Genomic DNA, 23,443 nt, shown 5'->3' on the forward strand with positions numbered 1-23,443 from the left:
ATTTGTGACAGAAAGTAAAGTGCATCTCAGTTTCTCTCTTTTCTCTGTTTCACGCCCCTCCCTCCTTCTCAGGGGATGATGTGAGCAGCAGCTGGATAGGATTGGACCCCCCCCCCCTCTCTCTCTTTCTTTCTCTCTCTACTCTCCCTCTCTATTTCCCTCTGTGTGGTACTCACTGAGTGCAGGAGAGGAGGGGATTTCATTTGGCTCCTGAACTGTTGAGTTTTCACAGAGCGCGTCGCATTCAACAGCACACACTCGCACATCACACTTTCTCACTTACAGAGGCAGGATTGTCAGCGAACGCGGTACCCTGTGGGATTTCTACCACTAGTGGACTGGTCTGGTCTGGACCTCCAAGCTATTCGCAAACACTGTGCTGGGACACTGCTTTAACGAGAGCAGAGAGGAGAGGTCGCCAGTGGTGGACAAAGCTGCTACATAACTATTTGGAGAATGGAAAACACATAAGGAAATTATAAACTCTTGTACACTATGAAGGAAAATGCTGTGTAAAGTTTGTGGACAATTGTTCATGGAATATACCCTGGAATATTGAAACTGCTGATTTCTCTAAAGGCAATTTCAAAGGACAAAGGTAAGACAAATCAATTGTGATGTTTCAGAGGATTTTAGTCCAGAGCATCAGATATTTGAGTTATTTTGGACTGTTTTGAGCGGCTGGCGTGCACTACATTTACCAAAACAAACATTTATAACCTACAAACCAAACCAACTCTGTCTGTTTCCATTATTCATCAGTCACATTTGTGATTGATTGAACTATGTGAGTGAACAACTCCATACAAATCAATTCTGTTGAAAAACTATGTAACGTCAATTAGGATTAGTTTGTGTGTGCTTGAGAGACATGAACTACATACTTTAGTTGTTTGGACATTAGATAGTTTCTTCCCAACCTTGTTGGTCTGTCTCAGACTCCAAGCCTTTGACCTCTGGTCTGGCCCACTATAGAGGACGGTTCTAAAGCCTCAGCATGGCCCGGAGGATGAGGATGCGTTGTACCATGGCGGCCTGCCCCCTATCCTGCCTCCTCCTCTCCTTCCTTCTGACGAGGTCCAGCCTGGCCCAGGACCTCACTGGCTCCACCACCATTGACACGGACACCATCCAAACCCAGACAGCTCCGATGACCCCCACCACGGTGGAGCCCGTCACCATGCTAGTAACCACAGAGTTCGGTGGCGTGTCGACGCCTAGCGGTGACATCGCGGACGATGAGGACGTCATCCCGACCAAAGGCACCCTTTGCCAAGGTTACTACGACGTGATGGGCCAGTGGGACCCACCTTTCAACTGCAACATGGGCGTTTTCCTGTACTGCTGCGGCACCTGCTTCTACCGCTTCTGCTGCCAGTTCAGAGGGCAGCGCCTCGACCAGAGCATCTGTTCAAACTATGACACGCCCATCTGGGCCAACACGGGCAAGCCCATCACCACGGTGACCGAGGATCACAGTGACCAGGAGAGGGATCGAACCCACATGATCGTCTACATCATCTGTGGGGTGGTGGCCATCATGGTGCTGATGGGCATCTTCACCAAGCTGGGCCTGGAGAAGATCAGGGGATCAGCAGGGGCACAGAACGACCTCAGCAACGGCAGGTGAGGGAGGGAGGTTATTTTGCTGCAACCATGAAATGAATCAGGCAAATTCTTTTGGCAACTTTTATTCATGTGTGTGTGTGTTGTTAGGGGGAAACATATTGCAAGGATATTAATTGTTTTAATACCCACTGATTAGATTTGTGTATTTCATAAAGTTTTCACAAACTTGTTCAGGGACCTACCTGATCACTCTAGCCAGTGGTCTATTTACATTCATAAACTGTCATATTGAATATTGAAGGTAACTGCAGGGTGATGTTGTGTTTAACAACAATCTATAGGGAATATGACCTGCTCCAGAAGTTGAGATGGAGAGAGAGAGAGCGAGGAGAAGAAAGGCACAAAGGAAGAGAAACAAAGAGAGGGAGGAGATCACAATATGACCAGAGGTAATGCTATAGATATCAAGCAAATACTTATCAAAACTAAGTTTATTCTATACTGCCAATGGATACATTTACTCAAAATAATGTATCATATTCCCTAATAGCTACAGTATGTACACCACATGACATCCCAGTCAGCCCTCATCTCCCTGTAAAGTGTTTCAGCCAGCGTTGCTCAGGTTAAATATCTGGTTCAGGGTTGGAGCCGAACCCCTAGGACATCATTACTGAAACACTGCTACGCTACACAGGCTTAACTCTCCTTCCCTTTACCAGTTCTCCTGTTCTCTTTTATCCCCCTCATCTCTCTTTCTATTATACACTCCTCCTCTCTTCTCCTCCACCTCTTCTCCTCCTCTCTTCTGGGAGCCCTTGGTTTTGTTTTTGGTAATCAACGGAAGCAGGGCGACACGGGATAAGAGATTTCACCCAATCAGAATCTCTCTCTCTTTCTCACGCTTCTCTCCCTTTCCAACTCTCTTTCTTTGTATTCTCTCCCCCTTTCTTCCTCTTTCTCTCCTCTGTCCTTTTCTCTCTCACTCTCTCCTCCACTCCCCCTCTCTCTCCCTTCTCCATTCTGCCTTTTTTACAGTAATGTCCCTATTAGCCAGCAGTTAATAACTCCACAATGGTTTCATATAACTCCACCTGGCCAATATTGAGATATGGAAATCTTCCATAAAGAAAGTTACTAAAAGCCCAAGGGAAGTATAAATTGTATATTTCTCTCTGAAATCCACATACTTATTGCACAGGGAGAGAACAGCGGCTCTCACAGTACAAGGCCATCAATGTCTCCAGCTTTGAGAAATATTCGCAGGATTACATTTTTTTTGTTTTTAGATGTTAACACCTCTCCGAAATAGAACACCCCCCCAACGATATACACTCCTTGCCTGATTAAAACTTCATACCAGATTAACTGTCCTGGCCAGATTAGACTCACACAGATTAAATAAATGTCTCTCAGATTACTGGAATACTGTCGCTACTCCTCTGCTGCCCAGCTGGTCTTGCCATGTTCATGCTACACTCTTAGAAAAAAGGGTTCCAAAAGGGTTCTTCAGCGGTCCCCATAGGATATATCTTTTTGGTTCTAGGTAGAACCCTTTTGAGTTAACTTTTTTGGGATAGGGGGCAGCATTTTCACTTTTGGATGAATAGCGTGCCCAGAGTGAACTGCCTCCTACTCTGTCCCAGATGCTAATATATGCATAGTATTATTAATATTGGATATAAAACACTCTGAAGTTTCTAAAACTGTTTGAATGATGTCTGTGAGTATAACAGAACTCATATGGCAGGCGAAAACCTGAGAAAAATCCAACCAGGAAGTGGGATATCTGAGGTTGGTCGATTTTCAACTCATCGCCTATTGAATGCACAGTAGGATATGGATCTGTTTGCACTTCCCACGGCTTCCACTAGATGTCAACAGTCTGTAGAACCTTGAATGAGGCTTCTAATGTGATGTGGAGCCGGATGGGAGCTGTTTGAGTCAGTGGTCTGGCAGAGTGCCAGGTCCTGGTCAAGCGCATTTCACATGATAGCGACCTGCGTTCCATTGCTTCTCTACAGACAAAGGAATTCTCCGGTTGGAACGTTATTGAATATTTATGATAACAACATCCTAAAGATTGATTCTATACTTAGTTTGACAAGTTTTTCGACCTGTAATATAACTTTTTTAAGTTTTCGTCCGACGTCCGGCTGGACCTGCACGAGCGTTTGGATATGTGTACTAACGTGCTAACAAAAGTAGCTACTTGGACATAAATAATGGACATTATCGAACAAAACAACAATTTATTGTGGAACTAGGATTCCTGGGAGTGCATTCTGATGAAGATCATCAAAGGTAAGGGAATATTTATAATGTAATTTCTGATTTCTGTTGACTCCAACATGGCGGAAATAAAAAAAAGATTCTGAGCGCCGTCTCAGATTATTGCATGGTTTGCTTTTTCCGTAAGTAAAAAAAAAAAAATCGGTATCTTTAATTCTATGTAAAACATGTATCTTTCATCAAAGTTTATGATGAGTATTTATGTTATTTGACGTGGCTCTCTGCAATTTCTCTGGATATTTTGGAGGCATTTCTGCACATGGCGCCAATGTAAACTGAGGTTTTTGGATATAAATATTAACTTTATCAAACAAAACATATGTATTGTATAACATGAAGTCCTATGAGTGTCATCTGATGAAGATGATCAAAGGTTAATTTTATCTCTATTTCTGCTTTTTGTGACTCCTATCTTTGGCTGGAAAAATGGCTGTGTGTTTTTTTGACTTGGCGGTGATCTAACATAATCATATGTTGTGCTTTCGCTGTAAAGCATTTTTGAAATCGGACACAATGGGTAGATCAACAAGATGTTTATCTTTCATTTGCTGTATTGGACTTGTTAATGTGTGAAAGTTACATATTTCTAAAAAATATCTTTTAATTTCCCACACTGCCTTTTCAGCGGAATGTTGTCGAGGGGTTCCGCTAGCGGAATTCCTGTCCTAGAAAGGTTAAATGTAGAACCCTCTGTGGAAAGGGTTTAACATGGAACCAAAAGGTCTCTACCTGGAACCAAAAAGGGTTCTTCAATGGGTTATCCTAATAGGGTCGGCCAAATAACCCTTTTAGGTTCTAGATAGCACCTTTTTTTGAGTGTATAGAGACCGACTCATTTCCACACAGTGTGTATAGAGACCAACTAATTTCTACACAGAGTGTATAGAGACCGACTAATTTCTACACAGAGTGTATAGAGACCGACTAATTTCTACACAGAGTGTATAGAGACCAACTAATTTCTACACAGAGTGTATAGAGACCGACTAATTTCTACACAGAGTGTATAGAGACCAACTCATTTCTACCCAGAGTGAATAGAGACCAACTCATTTCTACACAGAGTGTATAGAGACCGACTAATTTCTACACAGAGTGTATAGAGACCAACTAATTTCTACCCAGAGTGAATAGAGACCGACTAATTTCTACACAGAGTGTATAGAGACCGACTAATTTCTACACAGAGTGTATAGAGACCGACTCATTTCTACCCAGAGTGAATAGAGACCGACTAATTTCTACACAGAGTGTATAGAGACCAACTAATTTCTACCCAGAGTGAATAGAGACCAACTAATTTCTACACAGAGTGTATAGAGACCGACTAATTTCTACACAGAGTGTATAGAGATGACTAATTTCTACACAGAGTGTATAGAAACCGACTAATTTCTACACAGAGTGTATAGAGACCGACTAATTTCTACACAGAGTGTATAGAGACCAACTAATTTCTACCCAGAGTGAATAGAGACCAACTAATTTCTACACAGTGTATAGAGACCGACTAATTTCTACACAGAGTGTATAGAGACCAACTCATTTCTACCCAGAGTGAATAGAGACCAACTCATTTCTACCCAGAGTGAATAGAGACCGACTAATTTCTACACAGAGTGTATAGAGACCGACTAATTTCTACACAGAGTGTATAGAGACCGACTCATTTCTACCCAGAGTGAATAGAGACCGACTAATTTCTACACAGAGTGTATAGAGACCGACTAATTTCTACACAGAGTGTATAGAGACCGACTCATTTCTACCCAGAGTGAATAGAGACCGACTAATTTCTACACAGAGTGTATAGAGACCGACTAATTTCTACACAGAGTGTATAGAGACCGACTAATTTCTACACAGAGTGTATAGAGACCGACTCATTTCTACCCAGAGTGAATAGAGACCGACTAATTTCTACACAGAGTGTATAGAGATCAACTAATTTCTACCCAGAGTGTATAGAGACCGACTAATTTCTACACAGAGTGTATAGAGACGACTAATTTCTACACAGAGTGTATAGAGACCAACTCATTTCTACCCAGAGTGTATAGAGACCGACTAATTTCTACACAGAGTGTATAGAGACCGACTAATTTCTACACAGAGTGTATAGAGACCGACTAATTTCTACACAGAGTGTATAGAGACCGACTAATTTCTACACAGAGTGTATAGAGACCAACTAATTTCTACCCAGAGTGAATAGAGACCAACTAATTTCTACACAGTGTATAGAGACCGACTAATTTCTACACAGAGTGTATAGAGACCAACTCATTTCTACCCAGAGTGAATAGAGACCAACTCATTTCTACCCAGAGTGAATAGAGACCAACTCATTTCTACCCAGAGTGTATAGAGACCAACTCATTTCTACACAGAGTGTATAGAGACCAACTCATTTCTACCCAGAGTGAATAGAGACCAACTCATTTCCACACAGAGTGAATAGAGACCAACTCATTTCTACACAGAGTGTATAGAGACCAACTCATTTCTACCCAGAGTGAATAGAGACCAACTCATTTCCACACAGAGTGAATAGAGACCGACTAATTTCTACACAGAGTGTATAGAGACCGACTAATTTCTACACAGAGTGTATAGAGACCGACTCATTTCTACCCAGAGTGAATAGAGACCGACTAATTTCTACACAGAGTGTATAGAGACCGACTAATTTCTACACAGAGTGTATAGAGACCGACTAATTTCTACACAGAGTGTATAGAGACCGACTAATTTCTACACAGAGTGTATAGAGACCGACTAATTTCTACACAGAGTGTATAGAGACCGACTAATTTCTACACAGAGTGTATAGAGACGACAAATTTCTACACAGAGTGTATAGAGACCAACTCATTTCTACCCAGAGTGTATAGAGACCGACTAATTTCTACACAGAGTGTATAGAGACCGACTAATTTCTACACAGAGTGTATAGAGACCGACTAATTTCTACACAGAGTGTATAGAGACCGACTAATTTCTACACAGAGTGAATAGAGACCGACTAATTTCTACACAGAGTGTATAGAGACCGACTAATTTCTACACAGAGTGTATAGAGACCGACTCATTTCTACCCAGAGTGAATAGAGACCGACTAATTTCTACACAGAGTGTATAGAGACCAACTAATTTCTACCCAGAGTGAATAGAGACCAACTAATTTCTACACAGAGTGTATAGAGACCAACTAATTTCTACACAGAGTGTATAGAGACCGACTAATTTCTACACAGAGTGTATAGAGACCAACTCATTTCTACCCAGAGTGAATAGAGACCAACTCATTTCTACCCAGAGTGAATAGAGACCAACTAATTTCTACCCAGAGTGAATAGAGACCAACTCATTTCTACCCAGAGTGTATAGAGACCAACTCATTTCTACACAGAGTGTATAGAGACCAACTCATTTCTACCCAGAGTGAATAGAGACCAACTAATTTCCACACAGAGTGAATAGAGACCAACTCATTTCTACACAGAGTGTATAGAGACCGACTAATTTCTACACAGAGTGTATAGAGACCGACTAATTTCTACACAGAGTGTATAGAGACCAACTCATTTCTACCCAGAGTGAATAGAGACCGACTAATTTCTACACAGAGTGTATAGAGACCGACTAATTTCTACACAGAGTGTATAGAGACCGACTAATTTCTACACAGAGTGTATAGAGACCGACTAATTTCTACACAGAGTGTATAGAGACCGACTAATTTCTACACAGAGTGTATAGAGACGACAAATTTCTACACAGAGTGTATAGAGACCAACTCATTTCTACCCAGAGTGTATAGAGACCGACTAATTTCTACACAGAGTGTATAGAGACCGACTAATTTCTACACAGAGTGTATAGAGACCGACTAATTTCTACACAGAGTGTATAGAGACCGACTAATTTCTACACAGAGTGAATAGAGACCGACTAATTTCTACACAGAGTGTATAGAGACCGACTAATTTCTACACAGAGTGTATAGAGACCGACTCATTTCTACCCAGAGTGAATAGAGACCGACTAATTTCTACACAGAGTGTATAGAGACCAACTAATTTCTACCCAGAGTGAATAGAGACCAACTAATTTCTACACAGAGTGTATAGAGACCAACTAATTTCTACACAGAGTGTATAGAGACCGACTAATTTCTACACAGAGTGTATAGAGACCAACTCATTTCTACCCAGAGTGAATAGAGACCAACTCATTTCTACCCAGAGTGAATAGAGACCAACTAATTTCTACCCAGAGTGAATAGAGACCAACTCATTTCTACCCAGAGTGTATAGAGACCAACTCATTTCTACACAGAGTGTATAGAGACCAACTCATTTCTACCCAGAGTGAATAGAGACCAACTAATTTCCACACAGAGTGAATAGAGACCAACTCATTTCTACACAGAGTGTATAGAGACCGACTAATTTCTACACAGAGTGTATAGAGACCGACTAATTTCTACACAGAGTGTATAGAGACCAACTCATTTCTACCCAGAGTGAATAGAGACCGACTAATTTCTACACAGAGTGTATAGAGACCGACTAATTTCTACACAGAGTGTATAGAGACCGACTAATTTCTACACAGAGTGTATAGAGACCGACTAATTTCTACACAGAGTGTATAGAGACCGACTAATTTCTACACAGAGTGTATAGAGACCAACTCATTTCTACACAGAGTGTATAGAGACCGACTAATTTCTACACAGAGTGTATAGAGACCAACTCATTTCTACACAGCTCATTTTGTCCATCTCTCTTCTTTTCTTTCACCCTCTTTGACAACACACCCTGCAGTGCTGCTCTATAGGGCGCTTATTAGAACAGCATGCAGTATCTGCTCTCAAATCTTACAGTCAGTTTCTACCAGGACAGGTGTTACTTCCATACTCCCCTCAATCCCCCCCTAAAATCTCACAGCAGTTAGTACATCACAATTCTCCTATTCTCCAAATATCGGTGTACATAGGACAGAATGTACCACTCTACCCATTGATGCATGTCTAATCTAATGGAGGACATCGACCGGAAGGGACATTGCATAGAACTTAAACAAACAACAATAACCTTCATCCCAAAAGGCATCATTCCACATTCTGAATAGTGATTTATAGTTAAATTAACAACAAGAATTATGATGCTGACTTTTAGGTTGGTAGTGCATGGTTCAGACCACAACATTCAGAGGACATGGGCCCAGGCATGATAGCATGGCATGCAGTATCCACAAAGGTGAGGATTAACATGGGGAAGAGAAGACTGGGTGGTCTAAGGAACTGATCTGATCTAGCGAGCGAGCGTGCGTGCGTGTGTGTGTGTGTGTGTGCGTCCGTGCGCGTGTGTGTGAGAGATACGGCCATCCTTGGGACCTTAAGATATCATGTTCTATAACATGGGACTAAGATTGTTTCTAAAAAGGGCTTGACTTTAGTTATACCGCTATGCCCTTCAATAAGGCAAATTAACAAAACAAAAACTTGATTGCTTTACCAATTCTCCCTCTACCACTACATTCTTCTTTGATGAGCTATGCCTTTTACGTTGCCTTTCCTTCGCTGCTGGGTTTCAATGTCTTTCAGTATTAGGAAAAAACATTAAAAGCTGTGTCATCTTCAACCTGAGAAGCAACCCAAAGAAAGACACAGACAGACAGAGAGTTGGGCACACCCCTTCCTCCATCCCTCCATCGCTCAGATTTCCTTCAAGGCTGGTTTACAATACGTGCTCTCTAATTTCGTACACTCCCTCCCTCCCTCGGTGGAAATTTCATGACATTTACTTTCTCCTGACCTCTCTCTCTCTCCCTCCCCCCCCCTCCCCCTTGAGGCTGTGCCTGGAAGAGACACACAAGGGTCACTGCTCATTGACTCAACTCCAGGGGTTGAATTCTCACATTATCCTTTTTTCGAAATACCACAAAATGGCGCTGAAATGGATGTAAGGCCAAGCCAGAACGTAGATGTCAAGTTCTGAGGGAAACCAACATCAGGGGCCTCAAGAAAGAGAGGAAGTGTTGAGGTAGTAATGAATCATCTTTGCCCAGACCTACAGCTCGCTATAGTTTATACTGTAGGGTGACCAATAATCCTGTGTTTGACTGTCCATAGAGGACAGGTTAGGGGCCTGCATGCCACTGCGTGTGTTGTGCCCAATTCCAAATCGATCTCTAACCTCTAACCCCTGAGCACTTGTTTAGATCTGAAAGGATTGGATAGATAATGCATATGTCTCCTGGAATCCTGTGAGGTTCTGAATGTCACCCTAGCCTGCCTTCTGAGCGCTTAGATCTGCATACCATTAGGCAGTAGCATTGGGCAGCATGTCCAATACCGTGTTACCAATGCTAAAACCAATCCATTATATTTAAATTAATAGTGTAGAGAATTGGTTATTGGTGTTCCCAATGTATCTCTGAACTGGTCTGCATGTTCCCATAGGGCCCTGGAGTGACACTGGGTGTATGTGAGCAGATTTTGGGAGCTGTTGGTGATGTCCCTGCTCTGTAACACTAATCTGAATTGACAGGGGATTCTGAGTGAGTTTTAACTGCACTGTTGACAGAAGGATGGAGATTGAGAAATGAGAAGAGAGCTAGTGGAAAAGAGATGGCGAGAAAGGGAGAAAGAGATGAAGGGAGGGTAAGAGAAAGGGAAAGAGGCTGCGATGTAGAGAGAAAAAGGGAGAGAGAGAGAGAAATGGATCACAAAGCAAATGGGGTCTGACACGGACAGAGAGGTGAAGCACTGTTTTGGGAAAAGGTCAGATGTGAGGTGACACACACACACACACACACACACACACACACACACACACACACAAAACATAAATTCATCACAACTCATCCAGGCTTCATCTGTTTGCTGTAATCTCCTTCCTGTCGATGGTTCTCTCGTCACTCAGTGCTCATCACCATAACAACAAAGCCAATTTTAACAATCCAATTCACATTATTCACACCGATTCCAAATCCAGTCTGGGGTAGAAACCGGAAGGGCTCCATTAAAGTTTATGATAATAGTGCCTAAACTTTTCTCAAGTAAGACCTTTGAATTGAGCTGTAGTGTTAAGATTTCCTCTTACTGGAACTAAGGTGCCTGTCCCAAGCCATAAAAAACAGCCCCAGACCACTATGCATTCAGGCAGGTAGCGTTCTCCATTCACCTAACCCAGATTCGTCCGTCGGACTGCCAGATGGTGAAGCATGATTCATCACTCCAGAGAAAGCGTTTCCACTGCTCCAGAGTCCAATGGTGGCGAGCTTTACACCACTCCAGCCGACGCTTGGCATTGCGCATGCTGATCTTAGGCTTGTGTGCGGCTGCTCGGCCATGAAAACCTTTGAATTAGCAGATATGTTCATTCTGAAAATGGTTCATAAAGTCAAGGAGAAAACATGATAGCAGATAATACAAGGACATCTCTGCTTTAGAAACTGCCCTTGGAGTTAATAAAGGATAAAGTACATTAGTTTAGAGGGCTACATTTCCCAATCATCAGAGTGGGGACTGTACAGTACAGTACATCGATTCTGAGCTGGGCTGGATCAGAGGGCAACATTTTCCAATCATCAGAGTGGGGACTGTACAGTACAGTACATCGATTCTGAGCTGGGCTGGAAACAGTGGTGGTGAGTGATGAACACTAGGACTGAGTGTTGCTAATTAGCTATCTGCCTCCCTGGTATGGGAGGAGGGATAATTGATTGCTACACAGCATTAGAAGATGCGTGTCTCACTCTCCTTCGATTCGATACGATGTGCTTTCACCAAAAAGGATTAGCGATCATATAACGAACACTCCGACGCAGGAAGTCTTATATAAGTGGCTATAGATACAGAGACTGTATCCCCAATGACACCCTATTCCCTATATAGTGCACTACTTCTGACCACAGGCTCTGGTCAAAAGTAATGTACTATTTGGCATGCAAACAGAGACTGTACTGTATGTAGGCAAGGCTAAATGTGATGCTCAATGCTTTTACCTTCCCTGCTGTCCAGGAGAAGGACGAGACGTAAGCCTATTGTTGCTCATTGACAGCAAGATGGCTGTGTCTTTCAAAACTAACTGACTTGAGATGTTATCATGAAGTTACTGGAATTCAAGTGGAAAGGAGGATTCTGGTCTGTTTATCATCTTTATGACCTTGAAGATACATTATTGATTTGATTATAGACAAACATAGTGTTGTTTACACATTGCAGGCTGAGTCATAAATGAATGGGCAGTAATGATGATCATCCCTTGTTTAAATGTAGTCCCAGTTTTTTTTACAGTATATCCCGTATTGATGGCCTATATCTACTTTATTATAGTCATCTAATACTAATTTACATCAAACACACGTTAGGCTAGTCATGTAAAGTTAGGGTAAAACTTCCTCACTTAAGCTAACATCTCTCAATTAAATGTTTTATTTTTACCACATAGATGGAACCTGTGATGGAAGTTAAACTTAGCCTCTATAAATGCACTAAATGCCCAGAGATAAAAGCAGTTTTGCTGTAGATTAAATGTCCAAATCAGCAAGTTGTTCAGTAGCGAGCCAAAAGAAAAGAGAACCAAGCCCTAGGCAGTCTCAGCTAGTGAGTCACAGGCAACATGAGGTAGAGGGAGAGAAAGAGAGAGAGAGCGAGAGAGAGTAATGTAGGTTTAGAAAGAGAAAGAAAGTAAAAGAGAGAAAGAGACAGATTCAGAGACTGACATGACAAAAGACTGAGAATGAGAGAGAAATAGAGAGAAAGGAATATTTAGAGATTTAGGTGGCTTGAAAGAGAATACCTTTATTGGCCCAGTAGTTAAATGATTTGAGCACAATCTTTACTCAATTTTATTGGTACCAAGCCCCATGTCTTCATCCACTGCACACATAGAACCCCCGACACCCCAAACGTCTGCAAAGTCCCCCTGATGCCCCACATGTCTGAGAAGTCCCCCTGACGCCCCCACATGTCTGCAAAGTCCTTCTGACAACCCACGTGTCTGCAAGTCCCCCTGACGCATGCAAAGTCCCCCTGATAACCCACACGTCTGAGAAGTCCTCCTGACGCCCCACCCATCTGCAAAGTCTCCCTGACGCCACCCCCACACGTCTGCAAAGTCCCCCTGACGCCCCCCTCCACACGTCTGCAAAGTCCCCCTGACACCCCCCCACACGTCTGCAAAGTCCCCCTGACGCCCCCCCACACGTCTGCAAAGTCCCCCTGACGCCCCCACACGTCTGTAAAGTCCCCCTGACGCCCCCACACGTCTGCAAAGTCCGTCTGACGCCCCCACACGTCTGCAAAGTCCCCCTGATGCCCCCACACGTCTGTAAAGTCCGTCTGACGCCCCCACACGTCTGCAAAGTCCGTCTGACGCCCCCACACGTCTGCAAAGTCCCCCTGACGCCCCCACACGTCTGTAAAGTCCGTCTGACGCCCCCACACGTCTGCAAAGTCCCCCTGACACCCCCACACGTCTGCAAAGTCCCCCAGGCAATTCATCAGTTTGCAATATGTACACTACTGGTCAAAAGTTTGGACAGCTACTCATTCAAGGGTTTGTCTTTATTTTTACTATTTTCTACATTGTAGAATAATAGTGAAGACATCAAAACTATGAAATAACACATGGAATCATGTAGTAAAAAGAATCAAAAGAATGTTCAACAAATCAAACCATATTTTACATTTGAGATTTGTCAAATAGCCACCCTTTGCCTTGATGACAGCTTTGCACACTCTTTGCCACAGCACTGAAGGAAGTGATTGAAAAAGCTTCTTCTACTTTCCCCAATGCACAAGTGGTTATCTCCACCCTGCTACCAAGAAAAGTATTCCACCCTGCTACCATACAGCAGGCAACCATGCAACCAACTATTTTCCTGGCCCACCACTCCACCCTGGACTTGAACAGCCTTTATGACCAGGTCCACCTATACAAGGGAGCAGTGCTCACCTTCGCCCGGACTCTAAAGTACATCGCTCTCAAACGCAGCCCCAACAATTCACACAGGAGCAACAGATCAATAGTCACCCCGCCCAGACCAGCGAGACACCGTCCAAGACCTGTGGGACCCCCCCCCGGACCTACACATAGAGGACCCATGCCGAGAGGACCTACAGCCAGACCACAATGCCACCTGCCACATACACTCCCCCACCCCAACCAATCAACACCCCCCCCAAGCCAGTCATGCCCACACCCCATTTAGGCCCTCTCAGATCGGACCTATGCCCCTCCTGCCCACCACATGCACCCCACCACCGCAAAGAGGGCCTCAACATGAAAGTCACACATACACCCAGGCCGTGGGCGGGCAAACAGGCCCAACCCCAACTCTTACACTAGCCAAAGCCAACGGCAGGTACCAGATGCTCAGCAGGCTCTGCTCACACTTACTGGCCTGAGGCCAAACCACACGACCAACAACATTGGACACTTTATGGAACACAAAGCCTTCAATATCTCATCCTGGAATATCCAAGGCCTATGGGTCCTCTGCCTTTGGCCTAAAGAGCAAGAACCTGGACTTCATCAAAGAAATCGGAAATACAGACATTGTCATCCTTCAAGAAACCTGGTATAGAGGCAACACTGGTTGCCCTCTAGGTTACAGAGAGCTGGTAGTCCCATCCACCAAACTACCAGGTGTAAAACAGGGAAGGGACTCAGGGGGTATGCTAATTTGGTATAGAGCAGACCTAACTCACTCCATTAAATTAATCAAAACAGGAACATTTTACATTTGGCTAGAAATTCAAAAGGAAATTATCGTAACAGAGAAAAATGTCCTCCTGTGTGCTACCTACGTATATCCCGCCACTAGAATCCCCATACTTTAATGAAGACAGCTTCTCCATCCTGGAGGGGGAAATCAATCATTTCCAGGCCCAGGGACATGTTGTCACGCCCTGACCTTAGAGATCCTTTTTATGTCTCTATTTTGGTTTGGTCAGGGCGTGAGTTGGGGTGGGCATTCTATGTTCTGTGTTCTATGTTTTGTATTTCTTTGTTGGTTGGCCGGGTGTGGTTCTCAGAGGCAGCTGTCTATCGTTGTCTCTGATTGAGAACCATACTTAGGTAGCTCTTGCCCACATGGGGTTTGTGGGTAGTTGTTTTCTGTTTTGTGTTGTTGTACCAGACAGAACTGTTTCGTTTTGTTCACTCTCTTTGTTGTTTTTGTTGTTGCAGTGTTCAGGTTATTTTATTAAATTACAATGAACACTTACTACGCTGCGTTTTGGTCACCTTCTTTCCAGGAAGGTACACCTATAGCTCATCTTTTGGCAGTAGTAAAGTAGTAGTAAAGTAGATTACTTTATCACTGACCTCAACCCAGAGTCTCTCATAGCGTTCACAGTCAGCCCACTGACACCCCTATCAGATCACAGCAAAATCTACTTGAACAGAGAAATACTCAATCATGAGGCATCAAAGCCAAAGGAACTGAGTAAAATTAAGAAATGCTATAGATGGAAGGAATGTAGTTTGGAAACCTACCAAAAAACAATTAGGCAACAACAAATTCAATCCCTTTTAGACAACTTCCTAGACAAAACAGTCCACTGTAATAGTGAAGGTGTAAACTTGGCAGTAGAAAATCTTAACAGTATATTTGACTTCTCAGCTTCCCTATCAAATCTAAAAATCTCAAATAGAAAACCGAAGAAAATGAACAACAATGGCAAATGGTTTGATGAAGAACGCAAAAATCTATGAAAGAAATTTAGAAACCTGTCCAACCAAAAACATAGAGACCCGGAGTCTACGCCTTCACTATGGTGAATCACTAAAACAATACAGAAATACACTACAGGAAAAGAAGGAACAGCACGTCAGAAATCAGCTCAATGTAATTGAAGAATCCATAGACTCTAACCACTTCTGGGAAAATTGGAAAACACTAAACCAACAACACGAAGAATTATCTATTAAAAAATGTAGATGTATGGTTAAACTACTTCTCCTATCTTTTTGGCTCTACAACAAAGAACAAACAGCAAAAACATATACATGATCAAATACAAATCTTAGAATCAACTATTAAAGACTAACAGAACCCACTGGATTCTCCAACTTCATTGAATGAACTACAGGACAAAATACAAACCCTCCAACCCTAAAAGGCCTGTGGTGTTGATGGTATCCTCAATGAAATGATCAAATATACAGACAACAATTTCCAATTGGCAATACTAAAACTCTTTAACATCATCCTTAGCTCAGGCATCTTCCCCAATATTAGGAACCAAGGACTGATCACCCCAATCCACAAAAGTGAAGACAAATTTGACCCCAATAACTACCGTGGGATATGTGTCAACAGCAACCTTGGGAAAATCCTCTGCATTATCATTAACAGCAGACTCGTACATTTCCTCAGTGAAAACAATGTACTGAGCAAATGTCAAATTGGCTTTTTACCAAATTATCGTACGACAGACCACATATTCACCCTGCACACCCTAATTGACAAACAAACAAAACAAAACAAACGCAAAGACTTCTCATGCTTTGTTGATTTCAAAAAAGCCTTTGACTCAATTTGGCATGAGGGTTTGCTATACAAATTGATGGAAAGTGTTGTTGGGGGAAAACATACGACATAAAATCCATGTACACAAACAACATGTGTGCGGTTAAAATAGGCAAAAAACACACACATTTCTTCCCACAGGGCCGTGGGGTGAGACAAGGATGCAGCTTAAGCCCCACCCTCTTCAACATATATACAGTATCAACGAATTGGCGAGGGCACTAGAAAAGTCTGCATTTTTTTTATTTTTTTCATCAGACCAGAGGACATTTCTCCAAAAAGTACAATCTTTGTCCCCATGTGCAGTTGCGAACCATAGCCTGGCTTTTTTTTTTACCCCCTTTTCTCCCCAATTTCGTGGTATCCAATTGTTAGTAATTACTATCTTGTCTCATCGCTACAACTCCCGTACGGGCTCGGGAGAGACGAAGGTCGAAAGCCATGCGTCCTCCGAAACACAACCCAACCAAGCCGCACTGCTTCTTAGCGTCTCCTTCCTGAGCAGTATGACGGCTGCGTGGTCCCATGGTGTTTATGCTTGCGTACTATTGTTTGTACAGATGAACGTTGTACCTTCAGGCTTTTGGAATTTGCTCCCAAGGATGAACCAGACTTGGAGGTCTACAATTTATTTTCTGAGGTCTTGGCTGAGTTCTTTTGATTTTCCCATGATGTCAAGCAAAGAGGCACTGAGTTTGAAGGTACGCCTTGAAATACATCCAAAGGTACACCTCCAATTGACTCAAATTATGTCAATTAACCTAACAGAATCTTCTAAAGCCATGACATAATTTTCTGGAATTTTCCAAGCTATTTAAAGGCACAGTCAACTTAATGTATGTAAACTTCTGACCCAGTGGAATTGTGATACAGTGAATTATAAGTGAAATAATCTGTCTGTAAACAATTGTTGGAAAAATTACTTGTGTCATGCACAAAGTAGATGTCCTAACTGACTTGCCAAAACTATCATTTCTAAACAAGACATTTGTGGAGTGGTTGAAAAACGAGTTTTAATGACTCTAACCTAAGTGTATGTAAACTTCCGACTTCAACTCTACCTTGGCCTTAACATCAGCGCCACAGTTAACTTCCACAAAGCTGTGAACGATCTGAGAGACAAGGCAAAAAGGGCATTCTATGCCATCAAAGGAACATAAAATTAGACATACCAATTAGGATCTGGCTAAAAATACTTGAATCAGTTATAGAACCCATTATCAGTTATTGCCCTTTATGGTTGTGAGGTCTGGGGTCCGCTCACCAACCAAGAATTCACAAAATGGGACAAACACCAAATTGAGACTCCGCATGCAGAATCCTGCAAAAATATCCTCAGTGTACAATGTAAAACACCAAATAATGCATGCAGAGCAGAATTAGGCCGATACCCGCTAATTATCAAAACCACTTAAATGTAACGATTCTCGTTGGTGGAAGGAGAGGAGGACCAAGGTGCAGCGTGGTACGTGTTCATTTTAATAAACAAAATAAACTGAACACTGAATTGACAAAAAATAATAAAGAGCGAGAACGAAAACTAAACAGTTCTGCAAGCAATACGCACAAACAGAAAACAATCACCCACAACACACAATGGAAAACAGGCTACCCAAGTATAGCTCCCAATCAGAGACAACGATAGACAGCTGCCTCTGATTGGGAACCACACCAGGCCAAACACAGAAATAGACAACCTAGACATAAAACAGAATGCCCACCCACATCACACCCTGTGAAAACAAAAAAACAAACCCGATTTTGATAAACTCCCATATCTACTGGGTGAAATACCACAGTGTTCCATCACAGCAGCAAGATTTGTGACCTGTTGCTACAAGAAAAGGGCAACCAGTGAAGAACAAACACCATTGTAAATACAACCCCTATTTATGCTTATTTATTTTCCCTTTTGTACTCTAACCATTTGTACTACATCGTTACAACAATGTATATATACATAATATGACATTTGTAATGTCTTTATTATTTTGGAACTTCTGTGAGTGTAATGTTTACCGTTCATTTTTATTGTTTATTTCACTTTTGTATATTATCTACTTCACTTGCTTTGGCAATGTTAACATATGTTTCCCATGAAAATAAAGCCCCTTGAATTGAATTGAATTGAATTGAGAGAGCGAGAGAGAGAGACAGAGGAAGGAGTCCCTGTAAATTAGACTCTTGTTCCAACTGAAAACAGCGAGTTATCACATCTGACATCAACACCACTTCCCTCTCAGCATGGCACCACAACACTCCTCTTAGGGGCACAATTTGGCAGATGTGGTCAAAGTCCCACATACCCACATCACACCTACACACTGTACCACTCAGCAGTGCCAATAGCACAGGCTCACTTTTTGGCACCTCGAACACAGGGGTTCCCCTCTGTCTGGTCCTCTTACCATGTGGTCCCAGTCCCTGATGTGCAGGTTGAGGAGCACTATTTGGTAGCGGGCGATACACTGAGCTAAGTTAGCGGAATAGAGGCACCAGCGTGTGAATAATGGATCAAGGGAGAATTCTGAGAATTAAACAGACTCAAAGAGAGAAACGTTCTAAAGTGATGAATGAGAGCGTTGCGGGTTGGGGGTTGTGTGTGTGTGTCTTGTTCTTCTCTTCTATCCTCCTGTGATCTAAAATCCCCAAAGTCCCCACAAGGATAGTAAAACAAGGAAAAGTCTCCCTAATGGGGACATTATCCATGCGGAAAAGGTTATTTTAAGCTTAATATGGGCTGGATTTAGGGTTAGGGTTAGAATTAGTGTTAGTGTAAGGGGTTAGTGGTTAGGTTTAGGTTTATGGTTTGGATTAGAGTTACGGGATAAGGTAATGATTAGGTTTAGGTTTATGGTTTGGATTAGAGTTACGGGATAAGGTAATGATTAGGTTTAGGGAAAATAGGATTCTTAATGGAAATCAATTTTAGGTCGCCACGAGGATAGAAAACCAGTAAGGTGTGTGTGTCTGTGTATGTGTGTGTGTGTGTGTGTATGTGTATATGTGCGTGTGTAATTAACAAGTCCCTGCAAAGCCTGTTTTGTATAGCAACAGAGGGTGAAGAGCAAGAGAGTTCATCATTCTATCAATCTCTCCCATGACACATATCTCTCCCCATGATACATCTCTCTTCCCATGACACATATCTCTCCCCATGACACATCTCTCTCCCCATATGATACATCTCTCTCTCCACATGATACATCTCTCTCCCCACATGATACATCTCTCTCTCCCCACATGATACATATCTCTCTCCACATGATACATCTCTCTCCCCATATGATACATCTCTCTCCCCATATGATACATCTCTCTCCACATGATACATCTCTCTCTCCCCATGATACATCTCTCTCTCCCCATATGATACATCTCTCTCCCCATATGATACATCTCTCTCCCCATATGATACATCTCTCTCCCCATATGATACATCTCTCTCCATATGATACATCTCTCCACATGATACATCTCTCTCCCCATGATACATCTCTCTCCCCATGACACATATCTCTCCCCATGACACATCTCTCTCCCCATGACACATATCTCTCCCCATGACACATATCTCTCCCCATACGATACATCTCTCTTCCCATGACACATATCTCTCCCCATGATACATCTCTCTCTCCACATGATACATATCTCTCTCCACATGATACATCTCTCTCCCCATATGATACATCTCTCTCCCCATATGATACATCTCTCTCCACATGATACATCTCTCTCTCCCCATGATACATCTCTCTCTCCCCATATGATACATCTCTCTCCCCATATGATACATCTCTCTCCCCATATGATACATCTCTCTCCCCATATGATACATCTCTCTCCCCATATGATACATCTCTCTCCCCATATGATACATCTCTCTCCATATGATACATCTCTCCACATGATACATCTCTCTCTCCCCATGATACATCTCTCTCTCCCCATATGATACATCTCTCTCCCCATATGATACATCTCTCTCCCCATATGATACAGCTCTCTCCCCATATGATACATCTCTCTCCCCATATGATACATCTCTCTCCCCATATGATACATCTCTCTCCCCACATGATACATATCTCCCCATATGATACATCTCTCTCTCCCCATATGATACATCTCTCTCTCCCCATATGATACATATCTCTCCCCATATGATACATATCTCTCTCCACATGATACATATCTCTCCCCATATGATACATATCTCTCCCCATATGATACATATCTCTCCCCATGAGACATATCTCTCCCCATATGATACATATCTCTCCCCATATGATACAGCTCTCTCCCCATATGATACAGCTCTCTCCCCATATGATACATCTCTCTTCCCATATGATACATCTCTCTCCCCATATGATACATCTCTCTCCCCATATGATACATCTCTCTCCCCATATGATACATCTCTCTCCCCATATGATACATCTCTCTCCCCATATGATACATCTCTCTCCCCACATGATACATCTCTCTCTCCCCATGATACATCTCTCTCTCCCCATATGATACATCTCTCTCCCCATATGATACATCTCTCTCCCCATATGATACATCTCTCTCCCCATATGATACATCTCTCTCCCCATATGATACATCTCTCTCCCCATATGATACATCTCTCTCCCCATATGATACATCTCTCTCCCCATATGATACATCTCTCTCCCCATATGATACATCTCTCTCCCCATATGATACATATCTCTCCCCATATGATACATATCTCTCCCCATATGATACATATCTCTCCCCATATGATACATCTCTCTCCCCATATTATACATCTCTCTCCACATATGACACATCTCTCCCCATATGATACATCTCTCTCCCCATATGATACATCTCTCTCCCCATATGATACATCTCTCTCCCCATATGATACATCTCTCTCCCCATATGATACATCTCTCTCTCCCCATATGATACATCTCTCTCTCCCCATATGATACATATCTCTCTCCCCATATGATACATATCTCTCCCCATATGATACATATCTCTCCCCACATGATACATATCTCTCCCCATATGATACATATCTCTCCCCATATGATACATATCTCTCCCCATGAGACATATCTCTCCCCATATGATACATCTCTCTCCCCATATGATACATATCTCTCCCCATATGATACAGCTCTCTCCCCATATGATACAGCTCTCTCCCCATATGATACATCTCTCTCCCCATATGATACATCTCTCTCCCCATATGATACATCTCTCTCTCCCCATATGATACATCTCTCTCCCCATATGATACATCTCTCTCCCCATATGATACATCTCTCTCCCCATATGATACATCTCTCTCCCCATATGATACATCTCTCTCCCCATATGATACATATCTCTCCCCATATGATACATCTCTCTCCCCATATGATACATCTCTCTCCCCATATGATACATATCTCTCCCCATATGATACATATCTCTCCCCATATGATACATATCTCTCCCCATATGATACATCTCTCTCCCCATATGATACATCTCTCTCCACATATGACACATCTCTCCCCATATGATACATCTCTCTCCATATGATACATCTCTCTCTCCACATGATACATCTCTCTCTCCACATGATACATCTCTCTCCCCATATGATACATCTCTCTCCCCATATGATACATCTCTCTCCCCATATGATACATCTCTCTCCCCATATGATACATCTCTCTCCCCATATGATACATCTCTCTCCCCATATGATACATATCTCTCCCCATATGATACATATCTCTCCCCATATGATACATCTCTCTCCCCATATGATACATCTCTCTCCCCATATGATACATCTCTCTCCCCATATGATACATCTCTCTCCACATATGACACATCTCTCCCCATATGATACATCTCTCTCCATATGATACATCTCTCCACATGATACATCTCTCTCTCCACATGATACATCTCTCTCTCCACATGATACATCTCTCTCTCCACATGATACATCTCTCTCTCCACATGATACATATCTCTCCACATGATACATCTCTCTCCACATGATACATCTCTCTCTCCACATGATACATATCTCTCCACATGATACATCTCTCTCCCCACATGATACATCTCTCTCCCCATATGATACATATCTCTCCCCATATGATACATATCTCTCCCCACATGATACATCTCTCTCTCCACATGATACATATCTCTCCCCATGATACATCTCTCTCCACATGATACATCTCTCTCCACATGATACATCTCTCTCCACATGATACATCTCTCTCCACATGATACATCTCTCTCTTCATATGATACATCTCTCTCTCCCTATACGATACATATCTCTCCCCATATGATACAGCTCTCTCTCTCCATATGATACATATCTCTGCCGATATAATATACTCTTTGAAAAAACGATGCTATCTCAAATCAAATCAAATCAAATCAAATTTATTAGTCACATACACATGGTTAGCAGATGTTAATGCGAGTGTAGCGAAATGCTTGTGCTTCTAGTTCCGACAATGCAGTAATAACAACAAGTAATCTAACCTAACAATTCCGCAACTACTACCTTATACACGCAAGTGTAAAGGGATAAAGAATATGTACATAAAGATATATGAATGAGTGATGGTACAGACGGCATAGGCAAGGTGCAGTAGATGGTATAGAGTACGGTATATACCTATGAGATGAGTACTGTAGGGTATGTAAACATAAAGTGGCATAGTTTAAAGTGGCTAGTGGTCCATGTATTACATAAGATGGCAAGATGCAGTAGATGATATAGAGTACAGTATATACATATACATAAGAGATGTGTAATGTAGGGTATGTAAACATTATATTAGGTGGCATTGTTTAAAGTGGCTGGTGGTACATTTTTACATAATTTCCATCAATTCCCATTTTTAAGGTGGCTGGAGCTGAGTCAGTTTGTTGGCAGCGGCCGCTAAATGTTAGTGGTGGCTGTTTAACAGTCTGATGGCCTTGAGATAGAAGCTGTTTTTCAGTCTCTCGGTCC

At 42.4% G+C, this 23,443-nt stretch overlaps 1 protein-coding gene across 1 annotated transcript in view; it reads left to right on the forward strand.

Moving 5' to 3' along the window:
* The first annotated feature begins 442 nt into the window (after positions 1-442).
* Positions 443-23,443, forward strand: part of shisa8b (shisa family member 8b) — a 56,571-nt gene continuing 33,570 nt past the window's right edge. Inside the window, exon 1 of the mRNA XM_071393994.1 lies at positions 443-1,626. Within this exon, the coding sequence (XP_071250095.1) occupies positions 998-1,626 (629 nt within the window). The 5' untranslated portion in view covers positions 443-997. The remainder of the gene's footprint in view (positions 1,627-23,443) is intronic.

The sequence above is a fragment of the Salvelinus alpinus genome, chromosome 3 (genome assembly GCF_045679555.1).
Source record: "Salvelinus alpinus chromosome 3, SLU_Salpinus.1, whole genome shotgun sequence".
NCBI lineage: Eukaryota > Metazoa > Chordata > Actinopteri > Salmoniformes > Salmonidae > Salvelinus > Salvelinus alpinus.